At 39.2% G+C, this 24,437-nt stretch overlaps 1 protein-coding gene and 1 pseudogene across 2 annotated transcripts; both read right to left on the reverse strand.

Annotated features, from left to right (window-relative positions):
* Positions 1–1,290: 1,290 nt before the first annotated feature.
* LOC115105731 (APC membrane recruitment protein 1-like) lies at positions 1,291–18,509 on the reverse strand. Of its 2 annotated transcripts, XM_065007404.1 has the most exons (3): positions 18,422–18,509; positions 8,902–9,069; positions 1,291–7,999 (listed from the first exon to the last, which is right to left on the reverse strand). In XM_065007404.1, exons 2-3 carry the CDS (start codon positions 8,993–8,995, stop codon positions 4,806–4,808), a joined length of 3,288 nt encoding a protein of 1,095 aa, XP_064863476.1. In that variant the 5' UTR covers positions 8,996–9,069; positions 18,422–18,509; the 3' UTR covers positions 1,291–4,805. The 2 variants fall into 2 exon arrangements, with proteins under 2 accessions (XP_064863476.1, XP_029483921.2); XM_029628061.2 differs by lacking the exon at positions 18,422–18,509 and having other exon boundaries at positions 1,291–8,102; positions 8,902–8,990.
* On the reverse strand, positions 17,687–21,923 carry LOC115104791 (myotubularin-related protein 8-like; annotated as a pseudogene).
* Between the last annotated feature and the right edge of the window lie 2,514 nt (positions 21,924–24,437).

Below are 24,437 nucleotides of genomic sequence, written 5' to 3' on the forward strand. Positions count from 1 at the left end.
AATGTGTTCTATTAAATTAACATCACATAGAGCTTTCAGTCTCTCTCTATATATCCACATAGGCCAATAGACACTTATCTAAATCAGGAGCAAAAACAAGAATAGTTCCAGTTTCCTGTGTCGCAACTCCTCTGGAGACTGCGTGGTTGAGCACAGTAGTTGGCCGCAAAAGGTCTTGGATGACGGCCAGGCAACCTCAAGAGTAGCATTTCCCATCATCTCAATGTGTTTACAGTTCAGGGAACACAAGGAATTACATAACTCAGGAAAATGGCTCTTCTCTCCTGGTTTGGACACAAAAGACTGTCACACATAAATACACAAAGATGAATAGCTGTAAGGTAATCATACACAAGCTTTATGGTGTAGCCTACTGAATTGTGGTCAGGGTGTGAGATTTCATTTGATGCATTTCTAAGTATTTTTCCAGTGGCAACACACCAACATCTTGTAGTTCCAGGTGTTTTGTCAACACTACCACACGGACTCTAATATACTATTTGTGAAGTAGGCTTCAAACTATTATGCCATGGTACTGTCTGTTCACTCTCACTGCAAATCCAGATAACACAATACCTACTGAGCACAGACTGGTTGAATCAACGCTGAAATTTGTCAAAGTATGGCGATGTGCAATCTAAGTGGAAAATACATTGGATTTGAAAAATTCATTAACGTCAACTTTTGTTTTGAGCGTGAAATTTCAACCACAGGATTATCTCATCATGATAATCAATTTTCAACAGACAAACCTTGTTGAATTTGTACCTTCAAGACAATGTCAGATCTTCAACCATATAGCCACCCTCAGAAAGAAAAAAATCTGTGCAGCACCACCTACTGGATGATATTTTCATCTACAGCTATCCATTAAACATGCCCAACCCTGCTTAACTTAGGTGTTTATCACTGACTAATACCAATGGGCTATCTTCAGAATGATCATTGAGAGATCTCTTAATAACTAAATAGATTCACTATTGCTATTGATGTAATTCCAAAGGGTAGGTTAACTAGGTTTAAGAGTAAAAATAAAATGTAACCATACCTTGTCATATCATCAATTATACTATTTAGGCCCATATATAGCATTTGCAAAGTCATCCACAGCTATTGTCTTGTTTCAATTTAACCCAGAGTTCAACTAAAAATAGACAATACATATAGGCCTAGGGTTTCCGTTGATTTCAAATTGCATCTCCAAGATAATAATTAATATGTTGGATTCACATCTCCATCTAAACCACAGATCAATTGCTATAATCTGCACAGAAACTCAAACACCATTGATCACTTGCACTATGTACTTTAATGTAATGTAATCTCAACTGCAATCCAGCTCATTGGGTTGTGCTATTAGATAAAGCACGGTGATAACACATTAAGTTGTATAATAAATACAAAATATCTGACATTGAATTCCCATTTGAACTTTGTTGTGCTTTAAAATGGTTGAAAGTGCAGTGATATCACATTTAAATAAAAAACTAAAATCTGGTTGAAAGCATAGTGATAACATTGGGAATTCAAAAAACTTCTGGCAGTCTTGAGTGGGTGAATAAAGGTTGAAATCTCACTGATCAACATCTCAACCAATTAAAAAAATGTCAATGTTGAAATGATGTGGTGTGCCCAGTGGGTAGCCGAGAGTCAATGGTTGTACAGCAAATGGGGAGGAATTTGGAGGCTTGCTCACAACAGATGAGACTGCAAACTGACCTTGATGTTCTTCTATTTCAGCATTAGCAAGCTCCAACCTAAAAATCAACTATTATTGGCTGCTAGCGCCATCAAAAGATATAGGATTGTATGCTCCTGGATTGTTGGTCTCATTTGCTGTTGTAAAGTTATTTGTCCAGCAGAGGGTAGTGTCTCTAGAGCCACAGATATATAGGCCTTACTTCTCATTGACGCCAAACTCATCACTGGTGTGTGTGTGGCCAAAGAGCTCTATTATCATGTAATGTGACGAAAGCGTTAGTTCCAATCCAAGTGCCAAAGCCGTTTAGTAAACTCCAGGCGCTTACATTTGTTGGATGATATGAAAATAGAGCTCCTTGGCCAGGCACACCAGTGGTGGGTTTGGCATCGAAATGAGAATGCATGAGCAGAAAAAAAAGCATGCCTACTGTAAAATATGGTGGTGGATCTTTGATGTAATGGGCTATTTTTCCTCCACTGGTCCTGGGGCCCTTGTTAAGGTCAACAGCATCAATAACTTCACCCAGTACCTGGATATTTTAGCCAAAAACCTGGTTGCTTCTGCCAAGAGGCAAAAACTTGGCAACACGTGGATCCTCCAGCAAGACAATAACCCCAATCATTTTAATCACAAAGAAATTGTTAATTGGCCACAAAAATCAACATTTTGCAATGGCCATTTCAGTCTCCGGACTTGAAAGTGATTGAAAACCTGTGGTTTGAAAAGGGCAGTCCATGAGCGCAATGTATATCAAGGATCTGGAACTATTCTGTATGGTGGAATGGTCTAAGATACCTCCCAATGTGTTCTCTAACTCAAAACATTTGACAAAAAACGCTCAATGCCGTTAACCTCACAAGGTGAGGTATTGAAAGGTATTGAAAACAGGGGTATCAAAAATTTGACCCACCTTGTTAAACAAAATCTCTTTCTCTGAGCGATTGTATTAGTATAAAATAATATACTTTCCCATTTTTTCAGCATACAATAAAACAGTATTTTAATTATTTTATAGTAATTTTTGCTCAACTTTATTAAGGGTGTCAATAATTTTAGACCCCACTGTATATGCTACATGTAGGCATAGAAATTTGAACATTTGCTTTCATTCATACCAGCTGCTTCGGCATGTACGTGACAAATCAAGAAATTGATATACATATACAGCCTATTCCTTATTGTTGAAAAAGTTAATTGATACAATTACACATGCCCTTTGTCAATGCCAGTGAGAGCAAAAACACATACTAAAACTCCCATAATTGGTTTTGTCAACATGGGAAAAATCATCTTTGGGCATGAAATTGCCACAGATAGCTTACCACAACAAATTCAGTTGTAACAGCTGACAGAAAACAATAACATAGGGAAAATCTAACTTAAAAAGGGGCAATCTGCAGCAGTTACATACATTTGTAGACTTGAATTAATGTTCTTGAAGAATAAAACGTCAAGATGCCTCATGAGATTACTGCAACTGCCATTCCCAATCAGAACACAAAATGTCTTACTCCTTTGTTTGTAATTAATGTTGTAAAAAGTTTTTTTTAAAAACACTGTATAGCCTAAAAACACGATTAAAACTATAATTTTGATACCATCATTGATACATATTAGGTCTGTTCATGAGTTTGAAAGTGGTTACATTTCTTCTGCCTTATCCCTCAGCTGTTTACCAGATCAGTGGGGGGTGACCGCGTTGTTATTGTTGGAACTGCAGATTGCCACTTTAAAGACAAGAATCATGATAAGATGTATTAATGCTCAAAATACAAAAGTTAAACATGTAGCCATGTGCTCAGTAAATACATAAAACTAACTGTAGCTAAGACAGGTCTTACAGATGAAAAAGACAATGTAGTGTAGAAAAGAAAGTGCTGAGATGTAGAAACAAATGCAGAGTTGGTCAATGAGTATAATATATCGAAAAGGTCTTACAATAGTATGATAATCACAGAAATAAGGAACATTTACGATGAATCTACTAAAAATCGGCAATAAAAAAGTATCCCAACCATCCCCGTGTTTTGTCTTTTTATCTACAAAGAAAACAAATGTATCAAGGATTTAAGTGCAAGGCAGCATTATATTCTTCATAGTGCTAGACAAAAAAAAAGATAACCGAGGCAATATCCCAAAATGCCAACCAGCATGACACAATTTCACAGACTTTGCCAGCAGACAGTTGAGTTACGATTACCTGGGTAAAATCAATCTATATCAGTTTTCAGCAGATGGATTGGTTGTGAATACAAATTTAACATCACTTTTTAGAATTATTGCAGAGGTACTACAGAATACAAATCTAAAGAACAAAGCATTATTTTCAGATATCAGATTCTGTCAACCAAATATAAAACATACAGCGTAACCATTATTTTTTTTAAAGGTACAACTTAACTGATGTAAGATGAAATAAATTCTAAACATAAAACAAATTGTAACATACAGTTTATAGCCTACCAACAAAATCAGTTTCACGAAAATGTAAGACATTATCGATGCGGTTCCCCCTACATTTGATATCTAAAAAAGGTTAACTGACCTCCTATCCAAATCTGCATGTTGAAGCTGAATCTTATAAATGCATCACAATCTAATACCATCATAATAGTGTACTAGTACAAAGACTGCAGTAAACAGCTTTCTGTAAAGAAAGTCATTTTTTTTAAAGACTAAAGGCTACCTACAACTTGACAGACTGAACATACCATGTAGTTTAGCTACCAATATGTGTAATAAAATGTGATGTGTAGCCTAACGCTGGGCTGAGCAAATGCAAAGTATACTCGTGCCTGAACATTTTAATGAAAGATTGCATGGGAGTTTGTATTTTGATGACTGTTCACAAGATAACGCAGCATGATAGAACAGCACAGGCTTCCTTATCCATTGCAACACAAATTCTAAGGCTTGTACATCACATTGAAATACAATAGCTTATTAATCAAAACAGCATATTTGCAATGTGTGATAACGGTAACAGACAATCATTCTATTTTCGGTGATGTAAACGTACTGGATGGTGTCTTTTTGGTGGCACATAGTATGAAAACGTGGGATACAGGCCTATATGCTAAACTGTAGAGGTTTCATCCCATTTTTAGGGATTTGCTCCAGACATGTGTTTGCTACATTCAAGAGGGCGCACCATTTCCACTGTTTTTCTTCCTTTACTGGTGAAGTCTGGCAGCTGCTCATAGTCCACTGGGCTTACAGGACTCCCAGACTCAGAGCAAAGATGAGGCATTCCATGGGTGATCCCCACTGGCCTAATCTTACTGTGTTGATTGTAAGGATGAGAGTCAACAGTCGATGTGTAAAAAAGGGCCTCACCCCCACCACCTGATGCCTTATCTGATCTCCCATAGTGAGCATGAGGTCGACCAGGGGCCTGAGGCCGACAGGATTCTGATCGCAAAGGAAGATGAGATGGCCTATGCAACGGTCCTGTATTCTGAGGGATAGAATTACAGGATACTCTGTCAGTCAGTTTGCTAGCTGAGATCGGTTGAAGTTTACAGTTTGGGACTCGACTGACAGGCTGACTGAATGATACCACGTGTCCGTCTTGGGTTTGATAGAGACTGTGCGTCTGCTCTTTTCTTTTCCCATCTGCTCCAGGGTGAGTTACAGTCCCCTCAGTATTTGGTTGCCATGACTGCAACATGTTTCTATTGTCCCCATTTTCTGAAGTGGAAATGTGACCATTATTTTTGCGGTGAAGTGAGGACGCCATCTTTGACACCCTTTCATTTCTAGGGCATGACGCTAGCGCTGCCCCATTCCCTAAATACATGTCAGTCATCTCTAACTCCAAGCTCTCTGTGTCCAGGGATCTACTCCTCCGATTTAAGGCCAGAGGACTCGACAGAGGAGCCAGTGGACTTGACTGATGGACTCGTGTAAGGCTAAGGTGACGTGGCAGGCTGGCGATTCCCCAAGTATTACTGAGGAGACTCCGTTCATAGAGGTCAAACATTTGTAAGTCACATTCAGCAAACGCATCCTTTTGCAGGTAGCTTTCTTCAAACACTTCGTAAGGCGACGTGATGTCTTCCTCCTCCATTACCATATCCATCTGCTGATCATATTCCCCCTCATTATCGATGTCCACGACATCAAATGTGACAATGGCTGGGAGGGATTGCATGTTTTGGGAAAAGGGAGAGCCTGACTCAGAGCCTCCCATGCTTTCATTTGAATCACTATAAAACTGTGACTGTTTTGTAAAGTCCACTAGGGCTTGGGAGAAGCAAATTGCCTGGTCATCCTTCAAATCATTATTTGTTTCTTTAGAAATATCATGATTTCCTCTTAAGTGGGGGGACTGTGGCTTGTTTTGCTCAGGGCCCATTTCTTGTGATTGACATGTTTTTGAAGCAAGGGAGCTAAAAGCTGCATCTGACATTCTCTCACTATTCCCACCATTACAGGCTTTGAAATATCTCTGCTCTATGGCATGCGATCGGTTTTCTTTTTTATTCAAAGCCTCTGGGTTGACCTGGTCCTCTTTCATAGAGGCTTGAGTTTTTGTGTTGACCTTAGAAATGCTTTCCTGGAAACTATTATCTTGGTGGATCCTCCCTTTGGTGAACAGAGCCTGCTCTTTGGAAAGTTTACACATGCTTTTCAACTCCGCGCAGAGAAGGTCCTGATGGATCAAAGTCAGCCTGTCCTCTTCCATTAGATCTGTTTCAGGAGTGAACATAGCATTTACATCACTACACTGAGCTGGCATTTCTAAAAACTCAAGTGGATCAGGCAGCTTAGATTTTTCAAGAGGTGGACTGATAAGACTATCATCAGGCTCAAAAAGCTCATACAGAGCGTCACCACTGTAACTGTCCCTTGGTAGTCTATCCGTCCTGACATTGTCAACTTTGTCACGTCCGTCTTCATCTTGTCCTGGGGTGGTAGAGTCATAGTAACCCTCATCGCTGTTAGGAACTGACTCTTGATGGTCACTCTGAGGGGTCATGACATCCGCAGATGTAAGGGTGGTCTCTGTAACTTCAAGATCACCATTGCTGTTGTTGCTGATGTCCATGTTATAGGAGCTAGATGGCTCTTCAGGTGTCATCCTAGGACTTTCACTGTGTTCTAGAAAGTCTGGTTCCTGGCTGTCTGTATAGCAAATGTTCTCTACAGCGTCATTTTCCCAGAGGTCATGGAGATAGTCTCCAGCCACCTCATCAGGGGTGGCCATTTCTTCTCCTCCACCCTGGTAGGTAACATAACAGGAACTCCTTTTGCCTGCAGTTCGACTCCTTTCCCCCGAGACTGTGCTCTCTGCAATACTGTCATCATCTTGATCAGCTATTATGTCACCACAGCCAGTGAGTGAGTCAAAACTCTTCAGAGACGCCACATCACCATAAAGCAAGCTTATTTGAGATGAGCCAGTAGGCAGCTGGACGTTCACTGTAGACTCTAGGTTGGTGTTCGGGAGAGAACCAGGTTCAGTGGTTTCATGGAGTGTCTCTTCATGTTTATTTGGGTTATCATTCTTTGCTACAATGTCCTTGCCTTTCATCAGTTCCCCTACAAGAGAATCCACACTCCTTTGTTTCACCATATTGTTCTCAGACACTATGACATCAACATTAATACATTCAGGCGCAATAGTCAAACAATCTTCGACATTTGCCAAAACAGGCACATTGGATTCAGACAAACTGTTCAGGCACTCAGTGTCATTTTGGTCAATCTTAGTCTGGGCAATAGGCACCTCTTTGTTGCAGACATGAGACATTGCAACCATTTCATTTTTTTCTAAATCACAATTTCTATTCTTTCTATGACGCCTGATACTGTTAAAAAGTCCCCTCAAACCCTTTTTCTGACGGGGGAGGGAAAAGGACTTCTGATCACCAGTAGAGTGACCAAATTCACTACAACAAGTGCTAGGAGTCTGGCTGTGGTACTCAAAATCTCCTGCTGGAACATATCCACTTCCCAGACTGTCCTCCCAACCTGCCTTGCTGAGTCCATCATGCGTTTTACTCTTGCTTACTCCCTTTTTAGAGGCACACTTGTTCTGATTTTTGTTCCTCCCTCCAAAGAAGTTGGGCAAAACACAAATGCTTTTACGTCCTCCAAAGAATCTTAAGGCAGTCCTCTTCAGTTTCCCTGATGGCTGAGGCTCAGGGGGCACAGCATCAAATGTGTCAGATGGAGGCTTTACCTCAGTCTGTGAATCCTGGCCACCCATGGCTGTCTGCTCGCAGCCAGCAGACAAATGCTTTGTATAACTTGCTGGCTCATTTCCTCCGCAGGGCTCCATGGCAACACAATCTACAGGAAGATGAAATTAACAGAGAGCATGACAGTCATCACCATCAGGTGCAAAGAAGACTGCTGCCATGCTATCCTACAAAACCATTTGCTTCCATGTTTTCTGAAATGTAGGACAAATTAAGGATTAGGCATAGAATGATTCGATTCTGTTTTATACACTGGTGGGCCTACATCAAGCATGTTGGAATGGTTTTCTTCGCATTAGAGGAAATAACACGTTTATAGTTAATGATCTGACAAACCTTCACAACAGCAATGTCATGCTATCTGCATAAAAAGTGTAAAGCAAGTTGTCCATTATCTAGGTGCAACATTATGCGCAAATAAATAAACAATAGGATGTGCCAAAACTGTTTTAACTTGGCATAGCTATCAAGTCACCACCTGTTTTGGAAACAAAATCATTAGCTATGTAGGGATAATTGTTTATTATGCTATACTACGCGAGAAAACAGAGAAGCATGACGTTTGTTACCCAAGCAGTCGTCGGGTTAGGACAACAACAAAGCTTAGCTATGTGTAGCTAAGTTAATGCCTAACGTTAGCTTGTGTGTGGCCTGTAAATCTGAAGGACGTAAACTACCAGCAAATTATCATCTACCTAGCTAATATTCCGAAATTGAGGTGATTGTATTAATCTAGCTTGCTAGCAATCTAGCTAGCTACTTCCAAGAAATAACATTTTACTTTCTTGCTACAGTAACTACCATTGTTGGGAAATATACACACTGGCAGCAGAGGTGATAAGCTACGTTAGCTAACTAGTTAGCTAGCCTAGAATACAATAATTCCCTGCAAGCGTCAAACAGTGGTTAGCATAACAACGAGGGACATTTTTCAAAACACCTTCCCAATAAAAGTCATGTTTAGGCGATGGGGAGATATATAAATTAACCAACCTTGTTGTTTGGCTGCTACACCCCAGGATAATATACACAATAAATCCGATTCACTTTGTTCAGTCGCGTTAACAGTCTGGAGCCTCTTGTTCATATGCGCATTGAATTCTGGTAGTCGTAGTGAGGATGGGATATGTCTTTCTTTTTAGTTATCGTCTATTGTAAATACTAGAAGAAAAAAACGAGAAATTAGAAACGTGTCAGTTGTAAGAAATCATATCTGAAACATCTTGTGAAAATAAAATAAAAATAAACGACAAAATAATCACAAAACAGAAAAGTAGTGTCGGTGCTTGGATCCTCAAACTAGGAACATTTCGTCAACAAGACATTTATTAAATAATTTGATGGTCAATTTATCTTTCATTCATTCTAGTTACGTAGTACCTACCTCAAATATTCCAGTATGCCTACACATTGTACATGTGTTACTGGCAGACCCTGCATATAGCTTCCGCTCTTATTTCCTATTTCACGTGTTTTTATATACATTGAATACTGCACTGTTGAGTAGGGTTTGCAAGTTAAGCGTTTCACTGTACACACTTGAAACGTTGTTAGGTCTACATGGCTATTATCATAGCTCAGTTGAAATTGTATTGTTAGTAGACTACTGGAACGTCAGCTACACCATCAATGTAATGTCAATTATGTATATTATTACTTGCATGGTGCACTGCACCAACTCATTGGTGGAATGCACCATGGACATAATAATATACAGGGCCTTCAGGAAGTATTCATACCCCTTGACTTATTCAGCCTGAATTAAAAATGAATCAAATAGGTTTGTTTCTCACCCATCTACACACAATATCCCATAATGACAAACTAAAAACATGTTTTTAGAAATGTTTGCAAATGTATTGAAAATTAAATAATTGACGTAAGTATTCACTTCCCTGAGTCAATACTTTGTAGAAGCATCTTTGGCAGCGATTACAGCGGTGAGTCTTTCTGGGTGTCTCTAAGAGCTTTCCACACCTGGATTGTGCAACATTTGCCCATTATTCTTTTCAAAATTATTCAAGCTCTGTCAAATGGGTTGTTGATAATTGCTAGACAAGCATTTTAAGGTCTTACCATAGATTTTCAAGTAGATTTATGTCAAAACTGTAACTTGGCCAATCAGTAACATTCACTGTCTTCTTAGTAAGCAACTCCAGTGTATATTTGGCCTTGTGTTTTAGGTTATTGTCCTGCTGAAAGGTGAATTAATCTCCCAGTGTCTGGTGGAAAGCAGACGGAACCAGGTTTTCCAGAATCTGTCCTGTGCATAGTTCCATTCCATTTTTTTTTTATCCTGAAAAACTCCCCCGTCCTTAACAATAACAAGGATACCCATAACATGATGCAGCCATCACTATGCTTGAAAGTATGGAGAGTGGTACTCGGTAATGTGTTGTATTGGATTTGCCTGAACATAACACTTTGAATTCAGAACAGTCAGTCAATTAGGTTAGTATTGTGGAGTAACTACAATGTTGTTGATCCATTCTCATAGTGAAATCCCTGAGAGGTTTCCTTCCTCTCCGGCAACTGAGTTAGGAAGGACCACCTGTATCTTTGTAATGACTGGGTGTATTGATACACCATCCAAAGTGTAATTAATAACTTCACCATGCTCAAAGGGATATTCAATGACTGTTTTACGATTTTTACTAATCTACCAATAGGTGCCCTTCTTTGCAAGGCAGTGGTAAATCTCCCTGGTCTTTGTGGTTGAATATGTGTTTGAAATTCAATGCTCGACTGAGGGATCTTACAGATAATTGTGTGAGGGCTACAGAGATGAGGGAGTCATTCAAAAATTATGTTAAACTCTATTATTGCACACAGAGTAAGTCTATGCAACCTATTATGTGACTTGTTAAGCACATTTCCACTACTTCTTGCCATACAAAGGGTTGAATACTTGACTCAAGACATTTCAGCTTTAATTTTTTATTATTTTTTAACATTTCAAAAACAGAATTCCACTTTGACATTATGGGGTATTTTTTGTGTGTAGACCAGGGACCAAAACAACTCTACATTTAATTGATTTTAAATTCAGGCTGCAACACAACAAAATGTGGGGGGGAAAATTCAAGGGGTGTATGCACAAAGTGTAAAAATAAAAATAAATGTTCTATTGCAAAATTTGTCATTTTAATGGCTGTAATTTTTACAGCACATTTTATTTTATACTTACATTTCAGTCTTTCAAAATGCACATAAATTCAAACAGATGTATATTACACAAATATTCTAAAACAAAGGACAAAATATTAAAGCCTAAATAAGTTAAATTAAAGCCTAGAGCCTAAATTAAAGCCTAAATAAGGCTCATCAAATGATGTGCATTTAAAGGCCTTTTTTAAAAGGCTGTTGATGGCTATCTAGTTAACGTTAGCTAGCTATTTTCTTTTATGAGGGAGGACGAGGTGGACATTTTCACCAATTGAAAGCTAGTTATGCTATGCACACAACAATACATGGAAGAATCTTTAATAATCACTTAATGTTAGTCTGTTTTCCCGCAAATAGCTTCTTTTGCAATTTTAGTTATGTTTATAGCTAGCTAGTAGTTGACTTCCTGAATGACAATCCATATTCGATTATTTCGGTGTGCATACGCCGCATTCAAAACAACTGGGAACCCCGAAATTTCCGACTTCATGCCGCGTTAACCTAATAGTCGAAAAATCCTCCCCTAATTTGCTAAGAAAATCACTTTGTATCGACGTGCCATGAAAAAGAGACCGAGGTAAAGTTGGTTTTATGTTCACACATTCAAAAGACACTCAACAAACATTCATCAGACATTCAACAGACATTTGCCAAAAGCCATTTAAAAATCAATAACTAATTCACTGTTTGTCACAGAATCATCAAGCTAGATATGATTTCTTCTATAAATGTCTATCATACTTTTACAACCTTAGTTTTGAGAAGAAATTCCAGTTTTGACTTGATAGAAATACATCAAATCTATAAAATGCCATTTAAAATGGTAAAAATCAATAACTAATTCAGTTTGTCACCGAAACATCAAGCTAGGTATGATTTATTCCATAAATGTTTGGCATACCTTTAGAACCTTTGTTTTGAGGAACAATTCCGGTTTTGACTTGATATAAATACATAACATCTATGAAATGCCATTTAAAGCTACAGTTGAAGTCAGAAGTGTACATACACTTAGGTTGGAGTCATTACATTTTTTAACCACTCCACAAATTTCTTGTCAACAAACTATTGTTTTGGCAAGTCGGTTAGGTAATCTACTTTGTGCATGACTGTCACGTTCTGACCTTAGTTCCTTTGTTTTTGTCTTAGTATGGTCAGGGCGTGAGTTGGGGTGGGCAGTCTGTTTGTTTTTATATGTTGGTTTTTGAGTTCGGCCTAGTATGGTTCTCAATCAGAGACAGCTGTCAATTGTTGTCCCTGATTGAGAATCATACTTAGGTAGCCTGGGTTTCACATTTGGTTTGTGGGTGTTTGTTTCTGTGTGAGTGTTTGGGCCACACGGTACTGTTTCGGTTTTGTAAATTCACGTTGTCATGTATTGTTTAGTGTTCTGAGTTTTAATTAAATATCATCATGAACACTTACCATGCTGCGCTTTGGTCCTCCTCTCTTTCTCCCGACGAAGATCGTTACAATGACACAAGTAATTTTCCCAACAGTTATTTACAGACAGATTATTTCACTGTATCACAATTAAAGTGGGTCAGTAGTTTACGTACACTAAGTTCACTGTGCCTTAAAACAGCTTGGAAAATTCCAGAAAATGATGGCATGGCTTTAGAAGCTTCTGAAACATCATTTGAGTCAATTGGAGATACCTGTGGATGTATTTCAAGGCCTACTTTCAAACGCACTGTCTCTTTGCTTGACATCATGGGAAAATCAAAAGAAATCAGCCAAGACCTCAGAAAAACAATTGTAGACCTCCACAAGTCTCCTTCATCCTTGGGAGCAATTTCCAAACGCCTGAAGGAACCACGTTCATCTGTACAAACAATAGTATGCAAGTATAAACACCATGGGACCACACAGCCGTCATACTGCTCAGGAAAGAGACGTGTTCTGTCTCCTAGAGATAAATGTACTTTGGTGAGAAAAGTGCAAATCAATCCCAGAACAACAGCAAAGGACCTTGTGAAGATGCTGGAAGAAACAGGTACAAAAGTATCTATAGCCACAGTAAAACGAGTCCTACATCGACATACCCTGAAAGGGCACTCAGCAAGGAAGAAGCAACTGCTCCAAAACCGCCATAAAAAAAGCCAGACTACGGTTTGCAACTGCACATGGGGACAAAGATCATACTTTTTGGAGAAATGTCCTCTGGTCTGATGAAACAAAAAAATAACTGTTTGGCCATAATGACCATCGTTATGTTTGGAGGAAAAAGGGAGGCCTGCAAGCCGAAAAACACCATCCCAATTCTGAAGCACGGGGGTGCTTTGCTGCAGGTGCACTTCACAAAATCGATGGCATCATGAGGAGGAAAATTATGTGGATATATTGAAGCAACATCTCAAGACATCAGTTAGGAAGTTAAAGCTTGGTTGCAAATGAGTCTTTCAAATGGACAAGCATACTTCCAAAGTTGTGGCAAAATGGCTTCAGGACAACAAAGTCAATGTATTGAAGTGGCCATTACAAAGCCCTGACCTCAATTCTATAGAAAATGTGTGGTCAGAACTGAAAAAGCATGTGCGAGCAAGGAGGCCTACAAACCTGACTCAGTTACACAAGCTCTGTCAGGAGGAATGTGGACCAAAATTCACCCAACTTATTGTGGGAAGCTTGTGGAAGGCTACCCAAAATGTTTGACCCAAGGTAAGCAATTTAAAGGCAATGCTACCAAATACTAATTTAATGTATGTAAACTTCTGACCCACTGGGAATGTGATGAAAGAAATAAAAGCTGAAATTAATCACTGTTATTCTGACATTTCACATTCTTAAAATAAAGTGGTGATCCTAACTGACCTAAAACAGGGAATTTTAACTAGGATTAAATGTCAGGAATTGTGATAAACTCAGTTTAAATGTACATTGCTAAGGTGTATGTAACTTCCGACTTCAACTGTCTCTAAATCAATAACGTTTTCACTGATTATGACATAATCATTAAACTAGGTATGATTTATTCTATAAATGCCTGGTATACTTTTACAACCTTTGCTTTGAGTAGAAATTCCAGTTTTGATTTGATATAAATACATAAAATCTCAAATATTGCATTTAAAGAAGAAATCTAATTCAGTGATTGTCTCAGAAAAAAGTGAAAATATGCATTTATTTGCAATACTTTAAAGAAATGTTAATTTCAAGTGCAATTTTTTCTATATGAAGTTAGACAATGTTTTCATAAAGTTGTACAATGTTAACAATCTTAAACTGTATGCCAAATCAATGTTCGCATTTTTAGTGCAACAGTACCACATTTAAAGGTAGTTACAAGGCACAACCCTCAGTTATTTATACTTCTCTAATTTAACAGCAAAGAGGTCCCTTCCAATCATTTTCTATTTTGGCTTTGTTGAAGTCCTTCTTTGTCATCCCCAGACAAGCTGAATGGTACCATCTCTGGCACACAGAGCATTCTATCTGCAGTATTAAAAACATAAAACAGGGTTGTTTATTTACATGTAAATTACAGTTCTGGAATACCCAAATTCTGTTAGATGCTTTTGCAATTAGGAACATTTTCAAATTGAATTGGATTTTTGTTCAATTGCTAAATTGACTTTAAATGACATGCATTTCACTGTAGAGCCTCTAGCCCTAATCACAAAACCTTATCCAACCTTTCAGTTCCACCACCCACACATGCGATGACATCACCTGGTTTCAATGATGTTTCTAGAGACAATATCTCTCTCATCATCACTCAATACCTAGGTTTACCTCCACTGTATTCACATCCTACCATACCATTGTCTGTACATTATACCTTGAATCTATTGTATCACCCCCAGAAACCTCCTTTTACTCTCTGTTCCAGACGTTCTAGATTACCAATTCTCATAGCTTTTAGCCGTACCCTTATCCTACTCCTCCTCTGGTGATGTAGAGGTGAATCAAGGCCCTGCACTGCCTAGCTCCACTCCTATTCCCCAGGTGATCTCTTTTGTTGAGTTCTGTAACCGTAATAGCATTGTTTTCATGCATGTTAACATCAGAAGCCTCCTCCCTAAGTTTGTTTTATTCACTGCTTTAGCACACTCTGCCAACCCAGATGTTCTAGCCGTGTCTGAATCCTGGCTTAGAAAGGCCACCAAAAATTCAGACATTTTCATCCCTCACTACAACTTTTTTAGACAAGATAGAACGGCCAAAGGGGGCGGTGTTTCAATCTACTGCAAAGATAGCCTGCAGAGTTCTGTCCTACTATCCAGGTCTGTACCCAAACAATTTGAACTTCTACTTTTAAAAATCCACCTCTCTAAAAACAAGTCTCTCACCATTGCCGCCTGCTATAGATCACCCTCTATCCCCAGCTGTGCTCTAGACACCAGATGTGAACTGATTGCCCCCATCTATCTTCAGCACTCGTGCTGCTAGGTGACCTAAACTGGAACATGCTTAACACCCCAGCCATCCTACAATCTAAGCTTGATGCCCTCAATCTCACACAAATTATCAATGAACCTACCAGGTACCACCCCAAAGCCGTAAACACGGGCACCCTCATAGATATCATCCTACCAACTTTCCCTCTAAATACACTGCTGTTTTCAACCAAGATCTCAGCGATCACTGCCTCATTGCCTGCATCCGTAATGGGTCAGCGGTCAAACGACCTCCACTCATCCCTGTCAAACGCTCCTTGAAACACTTCAGCGAGCAGGCCTTTCTAATCGACCTGGCCGGGGTATCCTGGAAGGATATTGATCTCATTCCGTCAGTAGAGGATGCCTGGTTATTTTTTTTAAATGCCTTCCTCACCATCTTAAATAAGCATGCCCCCTTCAAGAAATTTAGAACCAGGAACAGATATAGCCCTTGGTTCTCTCCAGACCTGACTGCCCTTAACCAACACAAAAACATCCTATAGCGTTCTGCATTAGCATCGAACAGCAACTTTTGATATGCAACTTGATATGCAACTTTTCAGGGAAGCTAGAAACCAATATACACAGGCAGTTAGAAAAGCCAAGGCTAGCTTTTTCAAGCAGAAATATGCTTCCTGCAACACAAACTCAAAAAAGTTCTGGGACACTGTAAAGTCCATGGAGAATAAGAACACCTCCTCCCAGCTGCCCACTGCACTGAAGATAGGAAGAGCTGCAAAATCTGGACCCCTACAAATCAGCCGGGCTAGACAATCTGGACCCTTTCTTTTTAAAATTATCTGCCGAAATTGTTGCCACCCCTATTACTAGCCTGTTCAACCTCTCTTTCGTGTCGTCTGAGATTCCCAAAGATTGGAAAGCAGCTGCGGTCATCCCCCTCTTCAAAGGGGGGGGACACTCTTGACCCAAACTGCTACAGACCTGTCTATCCTCTATCCAGACCTATGTCTATTCTTCCTTTGGTCGCCTCTCCTTCCAGTTCTCTGCTGCCAATGACTGGAACGAACTACAAAAATCTCTGAAACTGGAAAAACTTATCTCCCTCACTAGCTTTAAGCACCAGCTGTCAGAGCAGCTCACAGATTACTGCACCTGTACATAGTCCATCTATAATTTAGCCCAAACAACTACCTCTTTCCCTCCTGTATTTATTTATTTTGCTCCTTTGCACCCCATTATTTCTATCTCTACTTTGCACATTCTTCCACTGCAAATCAACCATTCCAGTGTTTTACTTGCTATATTGTATTTACTTCACCACCATGGCCTTTTTTTGCCTTTACCTCCCTTCTCACCTCACTTGCTCATTTAACAGTATAACTTTAGACCATCCCCTCGCCCATACCCGGGCGTGAACCAGGGACCCTCTGCACACATCAACAACAGTCACCCACGAAGCATCGTTAACCATCGCTCCACAAAAGCCGCGGCCCTTGCAGAGCAAGGGGAAACACTACTTCAAGGTCTCAGATCAAGTGACGTCACCGATTGAAACGCTATTTAGCGCGCACCACCGCTAACTAGCTAGCTATTTCACATCCGTTACACTCACATTGTATATAGACTTATTTTTCTACTGTATTATTATCTGCTAAATGACTTAAATGTAAATGTATTATTGACTGTATGTTTGTTTTACTCCATGTGTAACTCTGTGTTGTGTGTCGAACTGCTTTGCTTTATCTTGGCCAGGTCGCAATTGTAAATGAGAAATTGTTCTCAACTTGCCTACCTGGTTAAATAAAGGTTAAATAAAAAAATACTAAATTAAATTAACCACAACCCTGACAGAAGCACACATAACTGTGGTGTTAATAATCATTGAGTATTCAGGCAATATAAATCATATAGTAATAAAGGCATACATTTGCAAAAAGAATATGCTTGATAAAAAAAGATATCACACATCAATGTTGTAATATCAAACATTACAATAATGGCAGTCTTTGAAATCCAAATCGGTTTAATCGTCACTTGTGCCAGATACAACCTGTGTACCTATTACAGTGAATTGCTGTCATAGTATGTCTCATAGTAGAGATACTAGAGCAATAACTAGGGTTGCAAAGGGCTGGAATTTTTCCAGGAATGTTCCATGGGAAGTTAAGCCCGGGAAATGTGGGAATTTTGCTTAAATTCATCAAAAAAGTTAGCTTATAACAGTGAACCTGTCATGTTTGTAATACAAAGGAGACCAAGGTGCAGCGTGGTATGCGTACATTCTTCTTTATTAAATAGAATGAACACTGAACAAACTAACAAAATGAACCGTGAAGCTATATGAATAGTGCAGACAGGCAACTAAACATAGAATAAGATCCCACAAACACGAAAGAGAAATGGCTACCTAAATATGATCCCCAATCAGAGACAACGATAAACAGCTGACTCTGATTGGGAACCATGTCAGGCCACCATAAACATACAAATCACCTAGACAATACAAAAACTAGCGTATTCACCCTAGTCACACCCTGACCTAACCAAAATATAAAGAAAACAGAGATATCTCAGGTTAGAGCGTGACAGTCTCCCCCTGTGCTATCTCCCCCTGCTTCCATGGCAGGCGATAATTTCCTGCCAATATTTCCTCCCACGTCCAGGATCCTTTACCGTCCAAAATCTCGTCCCATGCCATGATGTCTGCTCCTCCTGAACACGCTGCTTGGTCCTTTTATGGTGCGTTCTTCTGTCACGTTCATAATACGAAGGAGACCAAGGTGCAGAGTGGTATGCGTACATTCTTCTTTATTAAATAGCATAAACACTGAACAAACTAACAAAATGAACCGTTAAGCTATATGAATAGTGCAGACAGGCAACTAAACATAGAATAAGATATTTCCCCAAATATAATTCCTAGATTTAGTAGACAATAACTGTGCAGTCCAGCACATAAATACTCATATTGTCAAGATACTGTTAGTAAACCAGACTGTTCTCACCATGAGTCCCTTGATGGTCTGATAGAAGAGGTCCAAGAGGATGCTGGCCAGAGAGCACACCTGGGCTGTGCGATCCCAGCCATCTGAGCAGTGCACAAGCACGCTAGCCTTCTCCTCAGCCACAGCCTTAGTAGAGACTAGGGATAGCTCAGAACCACATGCTAGAGTAAAAAGTAGATGCAAACATGATCATTTGGGGGGTTTTAATACATTTTTTCACAGGTTATAGATACCTAATAAGAATGTTTAATTCAAACATAGCAACACAAAGGAGATGGCTACATGGAAGGATGTCTATTACCTTAGATAGAAACACTCCAGCATCCATCACAGCCTTGATGTGACGCAGCCAACCAGAATTCTCCAGTCCCGTCAAGTAGTCACTCATTGTTGGAGACTTCATAGCACACACTGAAAACAGGCAACTAGGCACCTTATAAACTGGAGGCTTTGTTAAGCATGAACTTTTCCTCGTATTTTCATGCTGCAAAAAGTATATGATTAATAAATAAAAACCACTACACCCAAAGATTATGGTTCATCCCTTTTTATGTGAGACCAATGATAGTAACCTTCTAGAAGCTTCTGCAGACTGTTTCTCATGACATGGATATTCTCGATGCCCACAAACTGAAAGCGGATGTTTGAGTCGTTGTCCTCTTTCTCATATTCCTTCCCTGCTGCTCTATTGGCCATGGCATTAAACTTGAAATAAAATAAAGGCAGGACAGTTTGGGTTAGGGTTGAGAAAAATACAACAGAGGGGAAATTAGCAATACATTTATCTTAAAATGTGGTTCTTACCTTAGGTCTGGTATCCACCATACATGAAGGTGCTTTTGGGATTAGCCCAGCTGATTGCCTGTAGCATCGCCTCATCTTCTACACATCGAACATTTAACCCAGACAGGGGCTGGCTACAACGGCAAATGGCAGCCTGGTATGTGAGAGGAAAACCAGAACAGCGTCACCATGAAGTGCATTTGGAATGCCTTTGTAATCATTAACATATACTGTAAGTATAGCATTTTAGATTTGCTAACTTCTTAGTAATGACTCGGGACGTCGGTTTTGATAAGAAAGCTTCTTTTAGTAAGAATAATTGTTTACGTTACATTTAACAACAATGGTTTTGGTACAGAGCAATGCAGGTAAGATGCTGTCGGAAAGTCAGCTACAATCACCCGCACCTGCACATAATTGGTGCATTATCACTCATTCCTCTCGCAAGGCATTCTGGGACTTGCAGTCAAAAGCATAAATCAACACAACCCAATACAATTACATATGCAAATAAATCCAAAGAAATATCTCAAATATCTCTGCTCAAAGAATAAACTTAAACATTAACTCTAACACATTAAAGTTACAACATAGCATGAGCAGAGATGAGTCGCTGACCCTTGCATTAAATAAAGGAGAGTCTGAACTTACATTGCTTTGCTTGTGGAAGTAGGAGAGAGTAGGAATGCACCCTCTGCTCCTGAATTTGGCACTCCCCAAGACTGTGCCCTTGCTTGCAGTTTTAGGAATGCCCAGTTCTGAGTGATATGTGCTGCAAAGCTAAGCAATCCATCAGAGGGAACAAAAAATGTATGACTATAACAATAGCCATGAAAACATGTGCATAGAATTGAATTGAGAATTGGTCAATTGACATAGAATTGGTATATTTACCTCATAGTTCTTGTTGAATTCTGTCATTTCCTAAAACTCATTGGGCAATCTCATTCTTTTGGCTAGGAATGACAAAGTGAGCCACGTGGAAATTCTTGCAGGAAATGTGAAGCGGGCATCCTGTAGCTGTAAGAGGGAGTTTCTCTACTGTAGCTATGAGATGGTATAAAACCTGGTTATGAGTGAAACAAAAACTACTAATCTTGAGTCCTGGCTTTTAAGTCTCTTACCCCTACCACTTAAAAGTTGGCAGAAACCTGGATAAGTGTAGGCGTAATCAGTGTGGCACCACTCCTCCTATCAAGGGGCATGGTTGCTTACACACCAACTAAGCGTACATCTATCCAGTGCCTTCATAGCTGTGAACAGCAAAGGGGTACATGGTTTTAGAAAGGGCCAGGGGTGTTTTCATAGCACGTACATTGGCTCTCACCCCTTGCCATGATATCTGAACAAATGTCATACCCATGTTTCCTTGCGAGTTTTACAGGATGTCTCCACAAAGATGAGATGGGTTTCTGTGAGATAGAGAGTGCCAGTGGCTGGCTTCTTTGCAGTGTATCACTCTAACAATTTAACTTCTTCCACCTGTCATTATAAATATATATATATATATGGCCAGATTGAGGTCCACAGTCAGTTCTCTGAAAAACAAATATCAGCAGGTGAATGAATGGCTGAGAAATATTTCCAAGCACTCCTACTAAAACAAACAGCAGGAAATCCTGGAGACCTAGAGGTTCCAACACAGGGATCACAGACAGAACAATGAGCCAGATAAGTGTGAATGAGCCATGTATAAGAGTGAAGCATTCATGTTTCCACTCACTACTACCAAATATGGTAATGAGGTAGCCCAGTGGCCAGCAGTGGTAGAAGATGATTTCTGGCTGACATTATGCAAATGTTCTCATCAATAAAACATTTGATCTCAAAACTGTACTTTTCTGTTCCCAAAACTAGAATCTGTTACAAACAGAGTGGACTAAATTTGGTAGATGTTACCCTTTGCCAAAGCAATAAAATAAGAACCCTGTTGTTTAGAAGGAGTGCAAGGGCAAAATGAGTTATTGGGGCTCCCAAGTGGCGCAGCGGTCTAAGGCACTACATCTCAGTGCTTCAGGCGTCACTACAGACACCCTGGTTCGATTCCAGGTTGTATCACAACTGGCTGTGATTGGGAGTCCCAATGGCCGGTGTAGTCCATTGTAAATCATAATTTGTTCTACACACACACACACACGGAACAGCTACTCTGAAGTGAGCATTCCCTAATGAAATATGCAAATTCATGCTAGACCACTCCAAGGGATCTCGCTAGCTCGTGCTTGGCTCTGCCCCCTTGCTGGTTCTTCCCACTAGGACTAATTTGGACTCGACAGGTCGTTGTCTACCTTGGGTTAGTTATACAATATTTGCAGGGATGTCATTTAGTTAACTAACTTGTAGTGACTGTGTTAGTCTCATGAAACCCAGAGCCATGTATGTCTAATACATTTCTCTGATGACACAGCTAGCAAGCTACTAACTTAAACCAATTCCCAAACGGCTATAACATACTTAATAGTTAGCTAAATTAAATAACAAGTAGACGAGTCAGTTAAAACTCCCCTAGGAAGTTTAACAAGTTATACTGGCTAGTGAAGTTAATGTTCGCGTAGTTGCAAGCTAGTGGTCACTTACCTTTGGCGTTAAAATGTGCTCCATTGTCCTATGCCGAGAAATGGATGCTGATCTAAACCAGATACATTTTTTCACGGCGACTTTTTTCTTATAGTCTTTTGCCATTTCCCGAGGAAACGATTTTGCACGTTAAGCAATATGGTGTCCCAGCCGAGCAAAAAACGGTGGATGCGTTCCAGGTCGCCTTATTTGTGGGGAACTGTGTAGACTTTTATTTTTTTTTATTTTTTATTTTACCTTTATTTAACCAGGCAAGTCAGTTAAGAACACATTCTTATTTTCAATGACGGCCTGGGAACAGTGGGTTAACTGTTCAGATTTGTACCTTGTCAGCTCGGGGGTTTGAACTTGCAACCTTCCGGTTACTAGTCCAACGCTCTAACCACTAGGCTACGCTGCCGCCCCGACGATGAATTAAGGCTGCGTTTACACAGGCAGCCAATTCCGATATTTCAGCGCTGATCTGATTGGTCAAAAGACAAATTAGTGGAATAAGATCAGAATTGTCCTGCCTGTGTAAACCCAGCCAAAATGCGTAAAATTTGACAAGGTTGCCGTTTTCAAATCCATGCAGCCATGTGTCATATTTTGCTGCGGTAGAAAAATGTATACAGGAAAATATACCCCTACCACGCACACCGGCATTATTTGGTGTGCCTTTATACAGCATGTCTGGACATTGCATGCACTTGCTGAGACTGCTTATTGGCTTGTTCAAACACCCATAACACTTTATTATGTCTGTTTGCTCTAATTTTAGCAAGGGTAAATACCAACATTGTGCTGATATGAGATATTATTGTACGGGTATTAGTAATTTCAATTATATGAAATACAACACTTGATTAAACCATAAGAACACACAAAGAACATATCCTAAAGCTTTCATTAACAATGTTGACAAAAGGTTATGAATGCATTCATGGAATATCACTTACTGTATTAGAACGTCAAGATGGATATTCTTATTATCATGTGGAGGGCCTTTTTCCTAACCATAACCTAATTCTCCTAACCTGCTATGTTAATTCTCCTAACCTGTTGCGTAAGTTCTCCTAACCTGCTACGAAAACCGTTAGGGTGAGGTGTTGCAGGGTGGCCCATGATTTGCCTAATTACTTGGGAAGCCCCCCATTGATAGCCCTATTATCATCTGAACGACTCTTTTACTTACCTCCAGATGTATAACCTGATAACTGAGAAAATGTCATTGCTGATTGAAAAATAATACCATTTAGGGCATTGATTGTCCTTTTGTCAAAATAATCACAAATAAAACAACCTGTTGAATTAGTGAATCTGAGTAAATTTACCTTGGGGAGCTCTGTTGCTAATTTATTACACCAGATTTGTTATATTCTCATAATATATTTGAGTGAAAGAATTTAGTGAATGCTAGTACATGCTTTAAAGTCTAAATGATTCTTCATAGTCCTCAACTACTTTTATTTCAATTTAATTTATAATACTGACTTAACTCTAAACCTGAGCGGCTGGAGAATCCTGGTCATGTCATCATGTTATTAGCAGAGATTAGGTATAGCACAAAGAGAGTAAATTGCAATTGTCTAAAGTGCCTTCCAATTAGCATTCAACAAACAATGCCAGCCAGTTTAGGGTTTGTGATGCTAATTCAGCAAGCTTGTTTCACTGAGGCTGACTTGCTAGTAATGGCCCTTAACGTTGCAATGGATTTCAGCGATATGGCATATAGGAGATGTATTTTTTCTCCCTGCTCTTGTCTGATAAATATGAATGTAGAGGTTAGGTGCTTATATACAGTGGTGTAAAGTACTTAAGTAAAAATACTTTAAAGCACTATTTAAGTCGTCTTTTAGGGTATCTGTACTTTACTATTTATATTTTTGACAACTTTTACTTCACTACATTCCTATAGAAAATAATTAACTTTTTACTCCATACATTTTCCCTGACACCCAAAAGTACTTGTTACATTTTGAATGCTTAGCAGGACAGGAAAAGTGTCCAAATCACACGCTTATCAAGGCAACATCCCTGGTCATCCCTACTGCCTCTGATCTGGCAGATTCACTAAACACACATGTTTCGTTTGTAAATTATGTCTGAGTGTTGGGAGTGTGCCCCTGGCTTTCCATAAATTAAAAAAACAACAAAATGGGACATCTGGTTTGCATAATATAAGGAATTTGAAATAATTTGTACTTTTACTTTTGACACTTTAGTATATTTTAGCAATTACATTTACTTTTGATATTTAAGTATATTTAAAACCAAATACTTTAAAACTTTTACTCAAGTATTATTTTACTGGGTGACTTTCACTTTTTAATTTTCTATTAAAGGTATCTTTACTTTTACTCAAGTATGACTTCTGGGTACTTTTTCCACCACTGCTTATATAATGACATAAAAAAAATTATTGTATCTTGACTACTATCAATAAGAAACCTGTCACTTTATTATTGCAATACAGCAACAACATTTGATTAGGATAGATAGGTGTTTGATGTCAATGTTTGATATTATTCAATTGACCTGACTTCTGTTTATTATTGAGAAAGCATATACAAAACAACGCCACTTGGCTACAGCTCATTAGGTAAATGGGAATACAGCACTTCTCCGGGTGTGGTACAGATAGTGTTTGACCTCCTAAATCTAGACTTAAAAATTT

The sequence above is a fragment of the Oncorhynchus nerka genome, linkage group LG22, assembly GCF_034236695.1.
Source record: "Oncorhynchus nerka isolate Pitt River linkage group LG22, Oner_Uvic_2.0, whole genome shotgun sequence".
In the NCBI taxonomy this organism is placed as follows: domain Eukaryota; kingdom Metazoa; phylum Chordata; class Actinopteri; order Salmoniformes; family Salmonidae; genus Oncorhynchus; species Oncorhynchus nerka.

What these genes read in the sequence shown, in the direction of transcription:
- LOC115105731 (XM_065007404.1), bottom strand. Translation starts at nt 8,995, where the DNA reads ATGAACAAGAGGCTCCAGACTGTTAACGCGACTGAACAAAGTGAATCG. An exon ending in TGTAGCAGCCAAACAACAAG is followed by an intron (nt 8,000 to 8,901) that starts GTTGGTTAATTT and finishes ATCTTCCTGTAG; the next exon opens with ATTGTGTTGCCATGGAGCCC.